This window comes from Crotalus tigris, unplaced genomic scaffold (assembly GCF_016545835.1).
Source record: "Crotalus tigris isolate CLP2741 ecotype Arizona unplaced genomic scaffold, ASM1654583v1 scf7180000017754.2947050, whole genome shotgun sequence".
Lineage (NCBI taxonomy): Eukaryota > Metazoa > Chordata > Lepidosauria > Squamata > Viperidae > Crotalus > Crotalus tigris.
This window is the reverse complement of record NW_024096616.1, coordinates 1,527,260-1,550,000: the sequence shown is the minus strand read 5'-3', so window position 1 is coordinate 1,550,000 and position 22,741 is coordinate 1,527,260. Positions and strand designations below refer to the sequence as shown.

The 22,741-nt window shown below is 37.9% G+C and overlaps 1 protein-coding gene across 1 annotated transcript in view; it reads right to left on the bottom strand.

Annotated features, from left to right (window-relative positions):
* Positions 1-22,509, bottom strand: part of SLC6A7 (solute carrier family 6 member 7) — a 39,631-nt gene extending 17,122 nt beyond the window's left edge. The window contains exons 1-4 of the mRNA XM_039340878.1: positions 22,314-22,509; positions 8,140-8,323; positions 2,825-2,956; positions 1,625-1,859 (exon numbers count right to left, since the gene is read on the bottom strand). Of these exons, the coding sequence (XP_039196812.1) occupies positions 1,625-1,859; positions 2,825-2,956; positions 8,140-8,323; positions 22,314-22,346 (584 nt within the window). The 5' untranslated portion in view covers positions 22,347-22,509. The remainder of the gene's footprint in view (positions 1-1,624; positions 1,860-2,824; positions 2,957-8,139; positions 8,324-22,313) is intronic.
* Between the last annotated feature and the right edge of the window lie 232 nt (positions 22,510-22,741).

The window sequence follows — 22,741 nt, the reverse complement described above, 5'->3', positions numbered from 1 at the left end:
AGAGAAAAAAACTTCAGTGGGTAGAATTCCCACCCCCATGACATTTTCCCCAAACATATGTGTACATCATGCAGGGAAGCAATAGTTAAATCAGATGTATTTAATCTGATTAAATACATCCAGTTAAATTTAGGCTTTAGTTTAACTTGGGATTTGATGGTTTTTTTCCCCTGAACAGATTTCTTTATATAAAGAATTTTGCAATATTGCACGCATTAAGAAATGTTTTATACAGTGTTCTTTTCCTGCATACGCATTATTTCAAATAATAAATTAGTGATGAGGGCATGTGTCATGTGTGCATGGTAAAATACATTTTTGTGTCTGATAGCTACAGTGACACAGAAAAGCTATTTCGCTTGTTACATTAATTTGCATGGAGTTCAGCATACACTCTGCTCAGTGCTTTTTTTGTAAAAAAAAAAAAAAAAAAGTCTGGAAGTCACACACATCATACAACCTGCCTTGCCTACCCTACAAGGTTCCATCAGAAAAAGGTGTCGGAACTCCGTTCTGGGCAATCTGTGACAAAAAAAAGCCCTGACTCTGCTTAATGTGTCCTTGTCAATAAGGTCTTTAATAATTCCAGTCCTATTAACAAAATAGTTTATTTTGAACACAACGAAAATGCCTCCACATAGATTTATTAAGCTGAAATAAAGCTCCAGTTCCCCCTCTTTTGCTACAGTGTATAATTCATAATTCTCCTTAAAATATTTGCAGTTGAAAAAAGATAGAATGATTTTACGCATCTAATAAACATATGTGAATTGATTCATATATTTGACAGCAAATATCACATCGACATCATGAACCATACATGAAGATTGGGGTAGGAAACATGATGCCCTTCAGTTAGTTTGGACTACAACTCCCATACCGTGGTGCTTGAAAGTTTATTAACCCTTTTCAATTTTCAATATTTCTGCATAAATACGACCTAAAAGGTGATCTATTTGTCACATAAACCCTAACACTAGATAGAGACAACCCAATTAAACAAAACATTGTGCTTGTTCATTTAATGGAGGAAAATGAAAGCTACTTATCACATTTTAGGTCATATTTATGCAGAAATACTGAAAATTCAAAACCAATTCACAAACTTTTAAGCACCACTATAATTACTGACCTCTGACCATGCTTATGAGCAGTGCTTTTTTTGTAAGAAAAAAGGTGCCGGAATTCACATCTTGTTAATCTTTTATTTACCTTTCACACGTAGTCAATCACTGTACACACACCCATGCATGTCAGTTGTGTAACAAAACATAATGGTCATCGCCCACAGTAAGCACTCAGTGCGCAACCACATGACTAATCACAAGCCAAGCAGCTGGACAAAGTATGCGTGCATTGGACTCAACACACAAGCAGCCCACATACACCATTTTAATGATTTTGCTGCCGACCTGCTACGCTTGACAGAGAGATTCAAATCCATGTGGACCAAACATCAAATTTTCAAAAGTTACTTTTAAAACTTGGAAAATCTGCCAAAAAAAGGTACTGGAACTCTGTTCCGGTGAGTTCTATGACAAAAAAAGCACTGCAGGCTGAAGAGGGCAAATCTATCCCCATAGGTTACTTTCCCTCCCACCCTTTTCTTGTCTAACCTACTTACTTCCAATATTCCTCACTTGGACTGACAGTGTTAGAAGTGTTGAAAGGAACAGCACTGTTTCCTGTGTGCATGACATGGTGGTCCAGGCACAGGTCTGTGTTCCACCAGTTGCCGCAGTACTGCCAAGGCAAGTTGTTGGTCAACGAGGCAAAGAGGTAGAAGAGAACATAGGCAATGATCATGTTATAGTAAATGGCCACCAAGGAGACAATCAGGATTGTGGCCATACCAATACCTAAAGAAGAGCAGAAATGTTATATAATAGCAACAAAACACAGGCAACCCCCAAAGTTGATGGTTGTTTACTGCTATTCCGGATGCATTTACATGAAGCCCTGGTGGCACAGTGATTAAGTGCATTATTGCAGGCAACTCTGCCCACAGCCTAGGTTCGATCCAGATGGGCTCAAGGGTTTCTGACTCAGACTTCCATTCTTCCATCCTGGCAAAATGAAGACCCAAATTGTTGGGGGCCTTATGCAAATAATGCTTACATTGCCAACCAAACAGAGAGTGCTGTAAAGCATTATGGGGCAGTATATAAGTTTAAATGTTATTGCTATAAAAGCAGCCCTGAGCTCAATTGACATTGCTAGCTCTTTCTAGCCACCCTGTAAGGGCACCAATAGTCATGCTGTCTTCTTCTGCATTGGATCACACATTAAATTTAGCTCTTTTTTCAAAGTCTTAAATTAGCCAGCCATTTTCCTAGGATACCCAAGTTAAAGCCCTACAGAAGTATCGGAATTATAACTCCCAGAGTTCTTAATTATTAAGCCTTGGAAATTGAATAGTTCCATTCATTCTTAACATTTGGAATTTACTGAATTCTAGAAGACTGTAGTGAGTTAATTTGTAGTGAGTTAATTTTGTAATGTGTCAGCTTTGTAAAAATAAAAAGCTATCTATATTAAATCTGCCTAGGGTTAGTCCACCTGGACAGTTATGCTTCTAAAACTATGGGAGAGAGAATTCTCTTCCCAAATATTTTTTCACTTTCGCAGTCACGAAAGCGAGTATAAAAGTGAATAATATTCAATAGTATATTACTACTCTCACCTATTGCGATAAGGAAGATTCTACTTTCATCTCTACAATGCATGAGGACTAACCTGTTCCATTGTCAACCATAAGAATTTAGTCTGCAAAAGAAAGGAAGACAGGAATGATGACGAAACTAGATTAGCATTGCACACGGACCTTTGAAGAGTGGGCTTATTTTCCAAACAGCCAGAGGCCCAAGGCTTGAGAACTGGCCTAACGATAGTTCCATGAAGAAAATGGGTATCCCACATATAGCCAACATAATGAAATAAGGAACGAGGAATGCCCCTGCAAGAGAGAAATTACAAACAAGTGACAGAAAGGGTCCAATTGGGATGAATGTGATAATCTCAGCATGAGCTAAATGATATCCCTTCCTTATATATTGGATAGTGTTTTTGGTCCTTATAAAACTAGAATATGGTCCATCTGGTAAAAGTGAGAGATGGGAGATATACAATGGAATAGATTTTTTTTTCATGCAAGAAATATGGACTTTTTTTTTTTTTGCAAGGAGGTGTTCTGATGGTCACACACTTGAAAATCTTTAAGAGGTGATTAGAAGATAATCTAACAGAAACTAAGACTCTCAATGATTCCCAAAACTGAAAAATAATTGTTCCCTGCATCAGGGATATTATACTACTTGCTCTGGAATGTAAGAGTGGGACTAGTATTTCATTTATATCCTGCTACTACCATTATCCTCACAGTTGATGTCATCCATCATCTACTGTGAGGATAAAATGCTGGGCCAAACAGGTTTTAATCTAATTTTGCGTTTTTCCTTTTATTGTCTTATAGACTTTAATCTCGTCATGAGAGTTTCCAAGTGCCAAATTGAAAATTTGACTCAGAAGATTTTTCTTCCTCTTGCCTACATGCACTAGGTGTGAAATAGGAGAAGGAAGGAGATAATACTCTCTCTGCTTGTTACTTTCCAAATATTTTAAATCCACAACACAAAACGTATAACTCTTATAACTACTTTATCTCCATAGCATTGGAATTTAGTGCTAGAATCTTTCTCCTAGGTGTAGAAAGATCTAGAATCACTCCTTAATAGTCCCAAGAACAGAATATTTCTGTGTCTTAGCATATAAGAATATTTCTCTCTTATCTGTGTCAACATTGCCAGTTTCCTTTTCCCAATCCATCAGAATCAGGCTGAAGATTATGCACATTGATCATCACTACTGCCAATTTTGAAACACCGAGAAGAGAAGAAGACTTAATCACATCTTCCTTTCTGTTGTCAAATAGGAAAATATGAAACAAGCAAGATTCAATGGATGCTCTGCCTCTTTTGATAAATTTAATTCATGCTCTATGCATTTTCAGGAGGGGAGGCATCAGTGAGAAGCTGCAGTTAAAAGATCTATAGAGGAGGAATTTCTATGTAGAGAAGTAAGATGTCGGCTGACTAATCTAGAAACTATATGGCAGGGCCAGGCAAGTTTCTACAGTAAGAAAACAGCTGGTCCTCAGGCCTTGCAGAACTTCAGTCTTGAAAAAGGAACATTTGGCTTTTGTGCAATTCAAGTTACACTGCAATTAATTCAGAAATAAAATGGCTTAATTGCTATGCACAATCAACAACATAAGATCACAGAAGTGCTTAGCTTCTTCTGCAATGGTTTGAAGCATGGAACTTCCTGGAGATTTTAGAAATCTGGTACTAGTCAGTGTAGAAAACATTATATTAGTTTTTTGATTGACAAATACCATGACCTGGTCTATAGTAACTTTCAAAGAAGCAGGAACATCTTAATTTATTCTTTGGCAGAGAGGAATTGAAGCATAGCATGCTTCAGGAGAGTCAATAGATGATATATGTGTACTGTCTTCCTTTCTTCATAGATTTTTGTGGTCAGAAAAAAAGATGGAAAAAAATTGAAGAAAAACATGGGATGACTACGTAGATATATATTCTCACCATCACTACTATTAATGTGGCAGGACTCCATTCGGATTCATTTCTCAGAGAGTCATGAAGGCTTAATGTGTTGCAACCCAAATGTTTAGAGAATAAACACTGAATGTGAAAGAAAACTGAATTTACTACTACAGGAGTTGGCAGGCTTTAGTTTGTGGAAATAGTTATTTTATCATTCTTCTTTTACTGGAATTTCAAGATCCCTCAAGTAGAACTTGATACAATATATATATATATACTTAGAATTAAGAAATCTAAATCATTAATATCTTTTTTGGTAATAGAAATGAGCAGGGGAGAGCCAGTTTGGTGTAATGGTTAAGGAAACAGGCTAGAAACCAGGATACCATGAGTTCTAGTCCTGCCTTAGGCCTGAAGCCAACTGGATGACCTTGGGTGAGTCATTCCCTGCCAGCCTTAGGAAGCAAGCAGTGTCAAAGTCCTTCTGAAATCATGCCAAGAAAACTACAGGGACTTGTCTAAGCAATCACCAGCAGTCAACACTGATGCAAAGGCACCAAAAGGGGGGGGGGAGTGTGTAGAGTTCACATTCCTTCCATATTGAAATCTACCTCTATTTATTTAAAGTTCTCTTTATTTCAGCAATAACTTTTAAACTTGAGAGAGTTACTCTGTCATTGCTATCCCTTAACAATTTGAAAGTAGAATACTTGGTCTACTGCCTATCAACCACAGATCTATAACATTCAGATTACTTTTTTCATGCAACACTATTATAAATGACTTGACAAGGTCATAGGACTAATGCAATCAACAACCCTATTCAAGTCCCAGCTTAGCACCTTGGTCATTATCATGGGAAAAGAACCAGAACAACTTTGTGAGCAGGCCAAAGCAGTCTCTTTATTATTGATCACCTGTATTACAAAAATCTCACCGGACTGGCTGCATTCCCTCAGGAACTAGAAAATAAAACTTCATTATTCAGGTCTACAATGTGTCCTCTAGTATGAAGCAACTCCATACTGGCATGCCTCTTAATTCCCCTTCCAGTGTTTATTTTCCTGAACTGCAGGAAAATGCAATGAAAACATAATATTCTTTAATAAACTCAATGGGAAAAATTAACTTGTGTAGAATCATTTTTTTTCTTAATCATATCTGCATCCTGGAAGGAATATACTAATTTCTCAAGGCTGAATCTTCGAAGATCAGAAATTTGCTTTCTTCTTTTTGCTGATATTGTTGCCCAGTAGAAAACATTTCCCACAGTGTGTTGCCCTTTGGTGTAATTTATTCATGCAAGCTGAATAGCACACTGATTCAGAACGAGGAAGCCACCTACTGATTCACCAGCATGGCTTTTGGGAATACATGAGATATTTGGCAAAGGAGCTCAACATTATGCTGAAACTGCTTCACAGGAAATAATTAACGTATTATGATGGCCAGAATGTTTTAAAGGAAAAATTGTATTGTTCACACACAATTTCTACTTACATATTTATATCCCACATCTATTATTTTTATAAATAACGTAAGGCAGTGACTGTATCTAATATTCTTTCCTTCTCCTATCTTCCTCACAAAAACCCTGTGAGGTGTGTTCAGCTGAGAGAGAGAAGAGAGCAACTGACTCAAAGTCACTTAGCCAACCTTCATGCCTCAGGTGCTTAGCTACTGGACTAAATTGGTTCTTCAGACTTGTCTTCTTCATTTACCAAAGAATCTTCTGAATTTCACATGGACCCGAAAATATTTTGAGGAGGAGGAGGAGCTTTCAGCTACATAGTTCAGATGAAAGCCATACTTGTCACATATTTAAAAAGAAGAACAAGAGAAAAGGAGATAAAGTCATTTAGCAAATTATAGGTGAATGCGGGGTATAGAGCGCCAGAGATATCATGCTGGAGAGTGCAACTTTATTATTTAATAATCAGCAGAGACCAAATCAACTGGTTGTTTGTTGACAATATTTGCAGATATGAGTGTACAGATCAAACTATATCCAGCTGTGTCCATATCACATTGATTATTATTGCTTTTGAAGGTCACTTCTCCAAATATAGGAAAACTTGTACATCATTTTACAACTGAGAGATATTTTGAAATAAGACATTTGCAGATTCCTTGAATTATGTGCTGTTGTATTTGAAGAGAAACCTGTGACAGATTTCTGCAGCATCTCAAATGGCAAGTAATTCTTGAAGAAATGTATTAAAATAGTACAACAAGGGATGGGGTGAGCAAACAGCAGGTGGCAAATTGATCAGAAGGAAAAGGCACTAGTGGAAGTGATATATATACACTATAGACTCCAGACTCTTTCTGTCAGCAATGAGCGGAAGTAATACATATAATTTAGAAATGGGATGTTAATACGTGAAATGTCTGTTTGCTTTTATTGTAAGGCTTGTATCACCATTTTGATGTTGTGATTGTTATGGAATAGAAGGCAGAACTCTTCCATATTACTTGTATGCTTCATGATTTTTTTTTCTAATCTCTGCTCCTTATTTCTAATTCTTGCTAGTTTTAGAAGTGTAACTATGGATAAGTTCAGTGGAACAAATATATAGTGTATGCATGCCAGTTTCTAATAGATCAATGTCTTCTAGTTTGCAGAAAGATTGTCTCATATGTATGCTTTATCAGATACCTGTACATTAGGCTTGAGTAAGCACACGTCTATCCCTAAGAGGCTTTTGTGTCTATTGAATTTGTAGCAGTATATCAGATAGTATTAGTTGATTTGATAGTGACTATGGGACAACATAATAATGACCTGGAATCTTTCCATGACATAATCCTGTAATTAAATTCCTATAATGTGGAATTTAATAAATGTAGAATCTAATGTGCCTCTGATGCTATATTTGATATTATGCTTTATATAGCATCAGAGAACATTTATTAAATTCCACTTTACAGGAGTTTAATTACAGGAGTTATGGCATGGAAAGACTCCAAATTATTATTTATGTTATTTGTTTATTTGTGCTTTAGAGTGGCATGGTGGCCTAGTGGCGAAGATTCTCGCCTCCCACTAGGAAGGTTGAGAGTTAGCAGTAGTGGCAGATGTTTCTCTCTTAAAGCGCAAAGAAAAAATATCTGAACCAAACTCTGTGTGGTGTCAGGAAGAGCATGTGGTCAGTAAACACTCAGCTCCCATCCAGTCGCCCTGACTCTGCCTTGAATTCAGGGATTACAGGTTCATAAAAAGACAGTTATTATTTGTGCTTTAGACTCCTTTTTTAATTTTAATATGGACAGCTCAGTCTCCATTTCAGCTAGAGCAACAATACTTACCACATATTCCAGCGTATAAGACGACTTGGTGTATAAGACGACCCCCGACTTCGGTGCCGATTTTAAGGCTTGAAAAAGTCATCTTATACGCCGGAAAGTATGGTACATAAAATTTCTCTTCTTTGGGGCCCTAGTCTTTTAAAAATGCTGATATCTTTTCCTGTTGCAGGTTGTCAGTACAGATATATAAATCTCACTATAAAATAATAATAGAAATAGAAATCTTCCACACAAAGGCAAGAAACAATGGTGGTCAAGTTCTCACCTCCCCCATTTGTATAGGCACGATATGGGAATCTCCAAACATTTCCCAATCCAACGCAGTAGCCAATGCAAGACAAAAGGAAATCCAGCTTGCCTGTCCAATTTCCTCTCTCTTCAGGATATTCGGTCTCTAGGTCACCATCTCCTTGGTCACTAGGAGTCATTAACAAGTCTGGAATGACTGGCTGATAAGGAAGAGATAGAGAAATGCATAGGAAATGAAAGAGTCACCTGAAAGAAGGGGGAGAGGAGAGGGCAAGGCATATTTCAGAGCAAAGAGATAATGGCTTTTAACATATTTAGTATCTAACAGAAGCTAGAATGTGGAATACAAGTCCTTACTTCATAATTTCACTGAATCAGAGCTTTTCATATCACTTAGCATGCATCTTGAGGCAAGTTGAGTAACAAAGCAATTTAATAATAAATAAAAATGCATCCTTTGATGTTGGACTACATTGTAAATTGCATGTGTAAATCAACCATCACAACTGCGAATTCTCAGGTAGGATTTCATATCTTTTCTTACATCCCACCAGTACTTCTTCTCTCCATAAAGTCAATTTGTATATTTCAGATGTGACTCTCGAAGTCTGCTTCACAGAGCTGACAGCCTTTACACCAAGGCCTCCAGTACCATGGAAAGCTCTTGGCAGTCCTCACAGCCCAGTTGCTTTTAAGTGGGAGTGTGGATTATGTGAACTGACATAACTACTGTACACAGAGCTTTTAGCACAGTGCCAGAATCTGTGTGAGCACAGTGATTTGCACAGGAGCATGCACAATCATGTAAAGAAAAAATGGACATTAAATATTACATAAAATCAAGAGTCTTTCTGAGAACACTTGTATTGTCATCTCATTGAAACATTTTAAATGCTACTTTTATCCCATCAAATTAAGTTGTGTAGCCATATGGTTGACAATCCAGCAAATAGTACTGATTTACCCATTTTGATCATTTTTTATGAATAGCAATAGTACTAGCATTTAGACTTACTATATTTTCCGGCATATAAGGCGACCCAGCATATAAGACGACCCCTGACCGGCGCCGAGTCACATGCCTAGAAAGTCATCTTATACGCCAGAAACTACTGTTATTTCCGGCATATAAGATGACTCAGCATATAAGACGATCCCCAACTTCAGCACTGATTTCAACACTTTCAAAAGTCGTCTTATACGCCGGAAAGTACAGAATATACCACTCCATAGTTCTTTACAGCTCTCTCTAAGCAGTTTACAGAGTCAGCATATTGTCCCCAACAATCTGGGTCCTCGTTTTACCAACCTTGAGTCAACCTTGAGCTGTAGACAGAGTTAGTCTGCAATACTGCATTCTAACCACTGCCAGGGTTCTAGTAGAATATTTAGAAATAGTAGTTGATAACAGAAGGAAAACCTTCCAAGGACATTCCCAAATGTGCAGTCTCAAAATACGGACAACGATTCCCATAATGCTAAGCTGCATTCTCCATTAGGGAAGGCTTTCTGAGAATATCCCTTCCTGGTGTTTTAAAAATGTTGATGTACTTGTCCTATTTAGAACTGCCTTTAAAATGGTCCTCCCTTTCCAGGGCTTTCAATTACTACATCTTCTCAAGAAACTATTTCATGGGTATAAACTTATTGGGAAATTGTATATATAGATTTGCTTATTTTTTTTCTTTCTTGATGTAAAAAACTATGAGCACTTCCACACTGTCATTTCTACAACCTCTAGTGTTCATCTCCACTATCCTTAAAATGCTAGATGAGTAAATCAGTGAGCCTTTGAGGGGCCAAAGGGAAGCACTTAAACACACACACAGCCCTAATCCTCAACCTATAACACCAGGGGTCTTCAAAATTGGCCCTTTTATGACTTGTGGACTTCAACTCCCAGAATTCCTCAGCCAGGCACCTATTGACAGGGGACATTTCAGTCATCCCTCTGATTAGATGAAGCTTGGTAAAGCAGTGATGTGATACCACAGCATGTTACATTCAACAGAGACTGGGCAGAACTAAAGAGTAGGAGACAAGACGGGGCAATTTTCCACCACGGGACCCAGTGTTAGCACTGTCTTTGCACTCTCTTTTCACACTGAGGGGAAGCTGACGGATTACTTGACAAAGATCAATAATGCTGTGGGACACAGAGTATGGTTCATTTAGGTTGAACCTAAAATGCTTGTGTAAAAATGTTCTCTGGTTACTGGGAATGACCCACTATGGAAGTTTAGAAAATAGCTAAAATCTATATTGGTCATTCATATATTCCTTGGAGACAATTCCAGGCTAAACTCTGGAAGTCTGGAGAGCTCTGACCTAATTTAAGCATTTGCCCTTCTTTTTCACAAGTCACTCTCTTTTCATTTACCACAGTTATAGAGGCAAAGCCTATTTTGCTCCGTTTCCATGGAGACAATGAAGAAAAAGTTATCAGAGGAAACTGGCCCTAATACTGAAGCAATATTAAGGCTTTTCCCTCAGGGCTTGAGTTAGGGTAGTGTCAAACCTCTTATAGGATTTTATACGTTATCCTTAGTGCTTTCTCTTCTGAGTGTACATTATTCTTTTCTTTGTTTTATGGTTCCTATTATTTTTAATAACATATGCCATTCAGCATCTTTATGAAGTTCAGCAGCCTTCCTCTAGTCTGTTTTTGAACTATAAATCAACAACATCTACTTTTCTTCCCCACTTCCCAAGCATTTCAAAGGCTAAATACACATTTCTGAATCTTTAGATATTATCACATCTTCTATGACTAAATTATATGGAAATGCTTTTTTAGAATACTAGTTCTATTTTTGATGAAAAAATGGGATTAGATTGATATGATACATTTTATCTGATACATCTCTCTCAACAATTTCTCATAAATGTTGAAATATTAGTCATGAACAACAAGGAATGTGTTTGTGTCCAAAAAGGAAGAGGAACTGGCTGTCATGATAACTTACAAGATGACACTTAACTGCTGGTGGATCCAACCTTAAGAAAAAAAATTCTAGGAAAAATTCCAGGAAAAAAAAAACATCAATTGCCAAGATGAATTATTCTAGAGTTTTGACTTACAATGCCAGGATTTAATATGAATTGATTATTTATCTGTTTGTTTGTTTGTTTGTTGTTCCTTTGAGACAGACAGTTTTAACTTTTGACAACTGCCTCCCTGCAGTTTTCTTGGCAATATTTTTTTGGAATGATTCGACATTGCCGTCTTCCTAGGGCTGACAGCGAGTAATAATTTTAATTATTGTTATATGTTATGGGTATTATAATTAAGTTTGCATGGTTATACCATTTTTTGTTTTATGATTGTTGCCCTGAGCTGCTCAGAATTGAAACTGAAGCAGCATATGAAATAAAATAAATATTCCTTGTTTTAACATTCAGCTGAACCTCTTTTCATGTAATTTAAAGCTATTGTTCTGAACTCTTAAACTTAATATTCTGGAATAATAAAGACTGATTCAGCTTCTAAGATGTCTGTTTCACAAACTTTCTACAGCCATGGACCACTGAATAAAATTTCCAAATAAGTGATATCACCCAGTTAAACAATTCTTTCAAATGTAATAACATGGGGGGGTCACATTTTTGGTGAATAAGATAATGATTTTTGTTGCATTTGTTGCCTTCCCATCCCCTCCATTCTGAACCCAAATTTTAATCCAAGATATGAAATCCAAAAATAAGTATGTATTCATCATTTGAATTATATTATGAATCCTCTACTATAACAAGAATTCTTAGCATCATTTTTTCTGGTCAAGAAAACAGACATTTCTGAGTATTATGCTCACTGTGTGTGAGTTCAGCAGCAATATAAATGTGTTTAATAAACAAAGAGTTGCAGGAGGATGGGTGTCAAAGATGGCTAATGACAAAACATGTGACATGATGCTGCAACACAACTCTGTGTCTTTTCTATATACTCCGCAATGTCACAGGCGTCACATCAAGACTTCACATGTTCATTTAGTCATTCTCAGCTTGCTACAGATGTCCCTATATTGCACCCCTCACCTAAAAAGGGTGCCTTTTTCTTTCCCACACACCCATTTAAAACAAAGTTCTTTGTCTTAAGGGAAATGGACTTTTCTATGCGTTCCTTGGACTCTCACTTTGCAATCTTAAAACCTATCAGCACTTTGAAGTAGGCTAGGCCAAGAAACAGATATGACAGGAAATTCAGGAACACTGTAGGATTCAATCCTGAAAACCTACACGGTTTCTCTCTGCCCCATCAAGTATCAACAACACTAAGGCAGGATTAGCTTGAGTTTCTTTCTAATGCTTTTCTCTTTCTCAGGACTAAGAAATCTTTTTGAAAGTTCTCCTCATTGCTCATTTCTTGTCTATTGCAAAGGCATGCTGGCTGCCATTGGCCAAGTCACCAAGCTTGAGAAACATTGCCATAGGCAAATGTACGTAGTTAAAAAACTATGTAACACAGAACATATTTTCATGAACATTCTCTGTAGGCTGTATTTAGTTCCCACAATAGCTTCAACCCATTTGAAGATTTCTAGATCTCAAGAATGCTAAGATGAAGAAGACTGTCAAATGGTATGGGCATGGGTATTATCAAGGATCCTTTGTGATTTTGTACAGTATTATGAAAAAGTCACAGATATTCCTCTTTTCCAAAAAACATAACCTTAGATACACTTTCCAAAGGCAAGTTGCACTATAAACAGTGACACTGAGTTCTGAGCAAACATACATAAGATTGTACTCAGCAGCAGTTTGGAACGTAGAGGACAGAAATTGGTAAGAAGTTACAATCACTCTCAGCTGTGGATGTATATGTGCATCTGTGACAATGATCAGCATATAGTACATAGCAGCCATATGTATGGTGAAATTAAAGGTATGAATAAATAGTAAACCTTATAAAAAAATTAAAATGCCCTTTAGGAATAAACTTTATTGCATAATTGCAAATGGTTTGGGGTTTATTTTATTTTTTTTTACTTAATACATGTCCAGCACTAAGTTAATGAATGCTGGTAATCTCTAGAATAACACAATAAACTATTTCTTTTAAATCCTATTTAAAACTATATTATGGGCCAAACTAATTACTTTTAATCTTTTTATCTCTTCAAGGCTGCCTTGGTTATTCTTTCCACTTTCGGTTTTCCAAATGACTGTGGAAACACTACACACAAGGAGGGTTGCTGGTAAACTCAAGATTTCAAGACTAACTGACTTTCCACCTTTTCAGTTCATGTAAGATTTTGGGGGTGGAAGAGGCAAGGAAACAATCTGACCTAGAGCATTTCAAGAAAATAAGTTGCTGTGATCTCCTCCTCTCCATAGTCATGAACTGCCATTTGAAAAGTCATGTAGAACAAGCAGATTTAGGCTTAAAAAGTTTGCATCTGATCAATTTGCCACATTTAAACCAATTAAAAATAAGAGAGATAGATAACTGCTTATCAGCAGTTTCTCCAATATGGTGCCTTCCAGATGTAATAATAATAATAATAATAGTAAAGCTGGAAGGGACCTTGGAGGTCATCTAGTCCAACCCCCTGCTCAGGCAGGAAACCCTATACCATTTTGGACAAGTGGCTGTCCAGTCTCTTCTTAAAAACTTCCAGTGTTGGAGCATTCACTGCTTCTGGAGGCAGGTTGTTCCACTGGTTAATTGTTCTAACTGTCAGGAAGTTTCTCCTTAGTTCTAGGTTGCTTCTCTCTTTGGTTAGTTTCCACCTGTTGCTTCTTGTCCTGCCTTCAGGTGCCTTGGAAAATAGCTTGACTCCCTCTTCTATGTGGCAGCCCCTGAGATATTGGAACACTGCTAGGTCCCTTCCAACTTTATTATTATTATTATTATTATTATTATTATTATTATTATTATTATTATTATTATTATTATTATTATTATACCCAATTCCAGCAGTGTTAGATTACACTTCCAAGCACCTGAATTTTGATCACTTTGTCCCTCTTATTGGAAATGCTGAGAAATAGAGTCCAACACCAGATTGCAAAAAAAACTAATGCACGCCATTACTTTTTATATAACTATTGTTTGTTTATTCCTGAAATTTATAGTTTAACTCATGCAAAGTCTGAAATACATATATATGCATCTGAGCATGGATAAAGTGTGTCCTGAAACCACAATCCATATTACCAGTAATTGCAAGTAAAGACATCTGGCTTTAGGCAATTTAAACAATAATACAGGTGGATGAAATGGTCTCAATATGTCAGCAGTGTCTGAGGGGCCAGGTTTAAAAAAGGAAAGATGGCAGTCAGTCACCACAACATGTTCCTAGTCCTGCCCTTTGGTACTGGTAGTCCTTCACTTACAACCATTCCTTTAGTGATCATTTGAATTTACAACAGTACTGAAAAAAGTGACTTATGACCATTTTTCACACTTACAACCATTGCAGCATCCCCACAGTCATGTGATTAAAATTTGGGTGCTTGCACTGTCCCAGAGTTATGTGATGACCATTTGTAACCTTCCCAGACAGCTTCCAATTAGCAAAGTCAGTGGGGGGGGGAGCCGGATTCCCTTAATGATTCACTTAACAATTGCAGTGATTTTCCTAACAACCGTGGCAAGAAGGTCGTAAAATGAAACAAAACTCACGCAATAACTGCTTTGCTTAGCAATAGAAAGTTTGGGCTCAGTTGTGGTTGTAATGTTGAGGACAACCTGAGTATGGGTTGATGTTGTGCACCACAGATATTGGACAGGATGAAAATATTGCAAATCCTTCAAATTGCTATCATAAGAGAACCTTGGGACAGTTTTTTTTTCCCCACTGGCTTAGGTTACTTGACCTCCTTATCTTAATAGATTGGGGAAAGGTCTCCCCAGCTCTGACTTGCACTGGAAAATGTTTTGTGCTGAAGCTATGTTGTGTTATATACCAGTGGTGGCAAACCTATGACATGAATGCCAGAGGAGGCACTCGGAGCCTTCTCTGTAGGCACGCACGCCGTTGCCCCAGCCCTGCCTCCCCCTGCAGCCCCCTCCTCACCAGCAGCCCCCCCAGAGGAGAATCCCTCGGGAGCAGCGCAGCCAAGCACATGGCAGCTGCGCAGCAGATGATGCTGCGGGGCACGGGCGGAGGACGTGGCCACCATGGCGCTGCAGGGCTGCTTGGGCAATCTGTGGTGGGCCGTGGATGGCCCTGAGGGTGGGCGGGGTGACGGCAGAGCAGGGCGGGGGTGGGCGGGCAGAGCGGGGGCAGGCAGAATGGGGGCAGGCCAGTTTTGGGGCACTCAGTCTCTAAAAGCCATCATTGTTCTATACTATACATTTTTTAGAATATCATTTAAAAATTGATCATTTCCTCCCTTTAGTTTACATTAGAGGAAACCAGGAGGTCCTGAAAACAAAGAATAGATCTTGAGTGATTCTTTATTTCTCACTCACAAGCATCCATTGCTAGAAATAATAAAGTGAGAAGTTTTCATTGAGGGCTGTGAAGATTATTTGCTATGTTTTCTTTCTTTTCGTTGCTTCTGAAGAAAGGCACAAAGGAAAACTCCCTCAAGAATAGGACCTCTCTGCAGGGAATTTTAGAGAGTCTGTAGTTGTTTCTTGGTAATCTACAAGATCTACCTGCGTTTTTTAGAAAGAGTTCCAACAGATACAGTATAAATAGGAAATGGGAAAGAAACCGTTGAAATAAAAAGAGTAGGAGAAAGTGAGAAGCACTGAGACAGATAAAATACTGTATCTGGTCTGTAATTCATATGGAAAAGAAGGGATTAGGTAATTAATAAACTCTGCAATGCACAAGCTTGACTAAGTCATAAGGAGCTTCTGATTCTGGCTGAAATTAAAGAAGGGGCAGTCCATCCAAATAAGTTTAGAAAATGAAAAATTGATCGATACCTTAAAGTATTCATTCATTCATTCATTCGTCTCATTTCCATACCACCAATCTCATCTGGTCAGCTTACCATAAAAATGTCACCAAATGTAAAAGCATAAATACATGCAAAGTGAAAAACTATATGAAAAGGCAGAGTTGCAGTATTACAAATTTTAAAGGTGGAGAGAATGCCCTTATGACTCCAACCATCCCCAGGGTTGCCTATCATTCTTCAACCCCCATGCAAATTGCCAGAGCCAGTTTTTAATACTTTTTCTGAAGGTTAGAAGAGTGGGGTGCATCTCACCTCGGGGGGGGGGGGTAAAGTGTTCCAATTACCATAGCAATTATACTTTTAGAGAAGTAAAGAGAATTCTGAAGAGCCTGTCTTTCCATATGTTATTTATAATGAATAAAATAAAAGCTCAGTGTTATTTTTTTTAAAGTAATCTTATTTGTTTTAAAACGTACTCTTACATGCATACAAAACAAAAGGCAACTCAGATCATCTACTCTTTCAAGTAATGTTTGCAACTTCTCAGCCAAGTTAAATTGGATTTATTATTTAACATAAACCTGTAATATTATTTGTTCGCAACTTATTGAACTAAACTTCTTTTACTGCTCATACACTATGTTAGTGATTCAGGAATAATGGGCAGGTAAAATATATTAATTTATTCAGCAGAGAGAACAATTCCTCCTTCCAATTACTTGTTTCAACTGGGAGAAACAAAAGACCTCTGCCAACCGTAGGGCCTTGAATTTGCATGTCTGCGTCTGGAGCATCACAACAGTGATTGTGAGCCTAAAAGACTGCAGCCTAATTGTGAGATGGTATAGGCTGCCACTAAAGACAATCCCCATGCCTGATGCCTAGAAAAAGTGGGATGTAAATGTAACAATAAACAAACCACCCAGTTCTACTTTTTGAGGAACCACATAGAAGGTTCTGTTTTAAAAAATGGGTAATAACAGGGATACAGTTTGCAGGTGAAAGGAACCAGTTCCTGGTTGGCTTACCACCTGCAGATATGACAAAAAAGAGGAAGAAATAGAAAATGGGAGCAAATATGAAAATAATAATAGGAAATTAGTAAATATGATGGGAGACTGGTTGCTGCAGGGAAAAGGAAGCTGCTGGATGGCTTCCCTTTCTTTTAGGCTGCAATCTAATGAGGAAGTCAAGGTAGCAGGTGATAAGCCACAGAAACCTGACTGGAAGAAGGAGGGAGCCTATTTCTCACAGCTCTGTTTAGCAGGTTATTACAGAAGGCAGCAAGCTAGAACTAAAAGGCATGAAGCTGAAGTAGCCGGTTCTGTGGAAATTCCATCTTACTGAGCAGTTGCTTAAGTGAATGTCTGTCAATTTTGAGAGCATGCAGACAAGTTTGAATGGCAAACATATCATAGAGATACTGTTAGTGCCTTCCTTCCTTCCTTCCTTCCTTCCTTCCTTCCTTCCTTCCTTCCTTCCTTCCTTCCTTCATCATGAATACTGATGATTTGCAACTTAAAATAAAGCAAGTAAATAGCCCACTATGGAACTCCATGGAACAATAAAACCCATTCATCCTGCTGCCTTGTAGTTTGTCTTTTTTAGCTATCTGCAATGATCTTAAGCATGTTATTAGAGCTACTGATCCTGCTCGGTTTCAATCTTCATATGGAGACCAGGAACTGGAAAAACTTTCATGTTCTTCATGACCACCATGAATTTGTCTCAAAAAATGGATATTGAAATTAAAGCTTAGTGGGTGCACATGAGCATTCCGAAGAGCAGGAATTTAACTTAAGTTTTATAACTAAAACAGGAGACTTATTTAGAGGAAACACATTATAGGGATCAGCAAAGCTTAGCCCCTAGCTAATCACATCCTCCCACAGGGAGAGGAAAATCAAAGAATGTTGTCCCATTGCATCCATGAAGAATAGGCCAGCATTGGGTTTCTTAACTACCTGGTATGAGGTATTTGCTTTACAAAGGTGATAGAAGGGAGAGTTAAACAAAACATTGGGTCTTCCACTAAGAACAATTTGCTTCTGTTGATGAATTCATTTGGACTCCAAGATTGGGACAGATCATAGGGATGTAGCCTCAGCAACAACTTCAGCTTGAAATGTGGTCAGCATAAGATGGCAGCTGTCAACTTTTCCTTCTCTTCCAAGCTATTGGGTGAAATCGGACTAACGTTACGCTTAAGGGAAGTAACTGGTGCCTTCTTGTGGGTGGAATATAGTCTGTTCTGTACAAGGAACCCATCTATCTGACAGGCAGAAGAAACCCTGTCTTGGCTTCTTCCAAACTATGGAAAACTCCCTTAGGAGTTGTGCTTGGCCCTCACTTCCTCAGCCTTTAAAAAACGATTAATCTGGCTTCTAATAGTTAATATCATTTTAGAGTCCACCTTGCATATTATCTTTTGTTTTGTGTTCTGGAATATTGTTAAGAGAGTTGAGTGCTCGTTTACTTATTTAGAGAACAATAAATTAAGTAAAAATACCTATTAAATATTTATTGCAAATATACTGTCAAGATTCATAACATATCCAAAACCTTAATGTAGCAAGATTTATTTTACCATTATCAAATTACATATATTGTTTTCACTGCATGGGGAATATATTATGTAAACATGATTATCTTGGAGTCACTTTAATAAATATCTTGAATATAGCATTATTGGATATTGGGAGGAGAACTAGCTCATTAGATATTCCCACCTTAAGGCTGGAATTGCATTCTTCTAATAAATATCAGGTAAATGTATTTCTTTTTTTAAAAAAAAATGAAGGAAATAGTTACAATGCATGAGTCAATTCTTTATTTTGCTAATAATTATTATTCCTTCTGTACTCCTCTCAAACAGATGGTGCTTCCAGACTAGACTTTTCTTATGCAGTTATGGGATTTTTTTATAGGCCGTCCAGATGCATTGCATCCTTTCTTCCATTGTTTACATTTTCACCAAAAACAAAAGTATAAGGAGGAAAGGAGGGGAAAGTTGTACAGGGCATTGGGTTGGTAGCACCTGGATCTCCCTGCCTAAAACCAGCCTTAGATATTAGTAAAAACATTTTCTCATGCTAAGGGGGAAAGAATCTATGACACAACTGAGTCACAAGATACACTGGAAAATTTGATTTCACAAATCAAAAGTCTTTCCTCATCATTATGGTTTGTTGTACAGGCAACCAGATGTTTTATCCATCTATTGAGTTCTTCCCAAGGATTTAGGATTGGCCGATGATGATGATGATGGCATCGTTTCAGGCTGTAAACTGTTCTAAATAATCCTGTCTTTTGCAATTGACCAATGGTAATTTTATCAATGCCATTCAAGTGTGTTACAGTTGTTTTGGGATTGCATCCAAGGTGCCTATTACTATTGGTTCTACCTTTGCTTAATAGGAGACATGGGTTGCAATTCCAAAACAACTGGAGCATCACTTCAACATGTAATCATAATTGCCAATTCTTTAGTTGGCATTGGCCTTCATACACATCAAGTTCTTGTCATATATATCAGCATAGTATACGTGTGGATCCCTAGTGGGACCACTGTGGCTGGTTTATGCCATAATCTTTCAACTTTGATTTTCAGATCAAAGTTGTGGTCTTCTATTCTACTATCCCCAAGATAACATCAATTATCCACAATTTCTTCTGTTCAACCACAGTTAAATCTGATGTTTTATGACCCAAGACCTTATTTGTAATTGGAAATTATTAATAATTGTTTACATAATTTTAGAATCAGAGCAACCTATTTTATACATTATAATTAAATTTTAAATTAGAAGTAAAATAAATCAAAAGTTGTTGCCCGTACAATTTCCTGCCATTGGTAGTTATTCTGTCCACCCTCTGCATTATCACCCACTACTAAGGAGAGAACAAGTTTTACATTCACAGTGAAATCACATCACATGAATTATTTCCTCAAGCCACTTTGCTGGAAGAGGATCATTAAAAAGGATTATGGATCCTACTGTTAAAGAGAAGAATCCCTTGTCTGAAGGGTTCAGGTTCCATTTCTGTTTTAAATAAAAGATCCACAAGAAGGTGATCTGGGGCCTTCAAGTTGCCCATCAATAGTACCATCTGGATAACAGATTGAGCAGGCACACAGGCTACCCAAACATTGTCTTCCCAATATGATGATATGCATGATTGTATTTCTATTTATAAGACAGCAATTACTAAATTTGCATACATGCACACTTACACAAGCTTGCTTTATACAATTTTGTTTTCTTTTGTCCTCCTTCTTGGTGTGTTTTTTTTTTTCTGTTTGCCTTTGGTTGATAGATGTGCCTTAGAATATTTGATGCCTGTATCTGTGTCACCCATGCTCACCGCCAAAGCATGGAAAATTCACATTTTTAAATATCTTACAAATCAGATGGATCATGGCCAGTTGATCTTTTCAAACTGTGCAACTGGGACTGTGGATTTTCCCATCATATTGTACTAGCAAAGTACTGTCTTTGAGGAATGGCTGTGATGATTTATAGTCCACATTTGCTTACCCAGAAACAAGATATTCCTTTTACCGCTCTCAAATGCAAGGGAGAGACACCTGTGGAAGAGATTACCATCTTGAATGACACTGAAAAAGAAAAAAAGCCTTTCTGCTTTATCAGAGCTTTAGTAAGGCTTGGCTTGGCTTTGCCTACTGCTTACCAGCTCTGTCAGAGAGAAAAAGACAGACTTTTGACACCTATAATCTCTATCCAAAAGGTAAGAATCAACCAAGAGATTTGCATCTGGGTTGGGCTGCCTTTGGACTGTGCATCTGGATTTCTTCTGAAGTTCACAAGAGACGTGGAAGTCATTAAGGGGGTAAAATTCATTTCAAGGATCAAGTAGATATACGAATTAATAACACTGTGAAATCTGCACTGGCTGTGCCCTTGCCCAATTTTGTACAGAAATATATAACGAACAAATTCTGTCACTCCAGAATTCCAAGGGAGTAATTAACTAATGGAAAACAATCTGGAACAATAGAAATCAAAAACTTCTGTCCATATTTCTATATTTGTAGGTAACAAATTACGTAAAACCAAGCTTGATTCAAGTAGAATCAGATTGAACCAATAACAGATGCTGCTTCAGCCTATTATTTAATTATTCTAAGCACTTTGTTCACTTTTTAAAAAAACTCTAAACAGTATTCTCCTCTTTTTCCTTCTCTGTCCTATACAAAATGTTTGCCCTACAATAAAACAAGGTCTGAAATATAGTGCCCAGGAAAAGAAGCCCCGTTGCAGCCTTCATAAATCACATTCATCCATAGCCAAACATATTCTCATTGCATAAATCCTCTCAGAAGACATAAGGAAGAGGCAATAATTTGGAAAGTGTTAGAATCTAAGAAACTACAAAAAGAGAAGTTTGAATAATATATATCCCCAAGTTTGTATTCTTTTTGGAAATGGACAGAGAAAACTTCTTTTGTCCAGCATGGGAAAGCAAAGTTTTTGTAATGAGTTGGAATCTTCAGCCAACAACATATTGTAGGTTGGTTCTTGATGGATTCAGAACTTTTTAAAAAAATTTGAGGTAAGGATTAGAAAACAGGAAAGATATCTCTGGATAACGAAACTCAATGCCTCCCCAAAAGGAAAAAGCCAACTAGATTAACACAGGACCTTCAGGGGTGTGTGGGGGGGTAGGGGCAGACTCCATAGATCTGCCCCAGTTTTTGCTCTAGCACTTCCCAAGTGTAGCAAGGCAGGCTGAGCGCAACACAATAATCCCTTCCACCTTTCTCCCTTATTCCCTATCACAGTGTTCAGTGGCACTTGTCACATGTTGAATAAAGTGGAGCAAAGCGACAGTAACTGATGCAAATACTCTCTGACCCTCATCCAAAAATCCACTGATTCCAATTACTTGCCCTCCCATCCACCTGTTAATTATCCACATGAGTCACCCTTGTGGAAACACCTGCTGCCTTTTAGAAAAAGCAGCTGCCTCTAGGGTTGGATGCAGCTGACTCCCTGTGAAATGCAGGTGATGAGGTAACTTGCTAATTATAAAGGGTGAGATGAAGATTTCATCATGAGAGCCACCACCCACCCACCTTCATCTGCTGCTATCAATCTAGGAGCAGAAAGCTCTACCCCTCCCCAGGGCAATACAGATTAAATCCCTGGGGATCTGGTTACACACAATAGACCCCTTGCCACACTTACCTAAAGCTGCTATTCTGTATCTCAAACCGTTTGATAGGAAAAAGCACCATCTGCTACAGCTCCTCTCTGCTCCACCTCTGGGGCATCACCTGAAGCGCTTCCAATACAAATTGCAGCCTCTTACCTTTTGAGCATGATGCTTCTGGCTCTTCTGCATGGTAGAGCCTGGTTGCTATGCTCTCCCTGCCTACGTGTGTACTCTCCCTCTTCCACTTGTTCAAGAGATGTCTTCTTTCTCTCTGCACAATGGGAAGGGCAGAAAGCAGCATCCAAAACAATAAGGAGATCAATAAATATCCTCTTGGTTGTCTTTTCTGTCTCTTTACAGATTGCTGCTTCTTGACTGAGTGTAACTGGCACAGTGAGAAGAGATGTTAACACTCTCTAGAATAAAGCAAAATGAGAGAGAGTGTGTGAGAGAGAGCTGCTGGGAAGGACTAGGGAACAACACAAGCTGGCTAGCATACAGGTTTGCTTAGCATTAAATGGGTATTGCAGGTTGTCAAAAAGAAAGAGAGGCTAAGGGCAAATATTCATACACTCAAATCTATA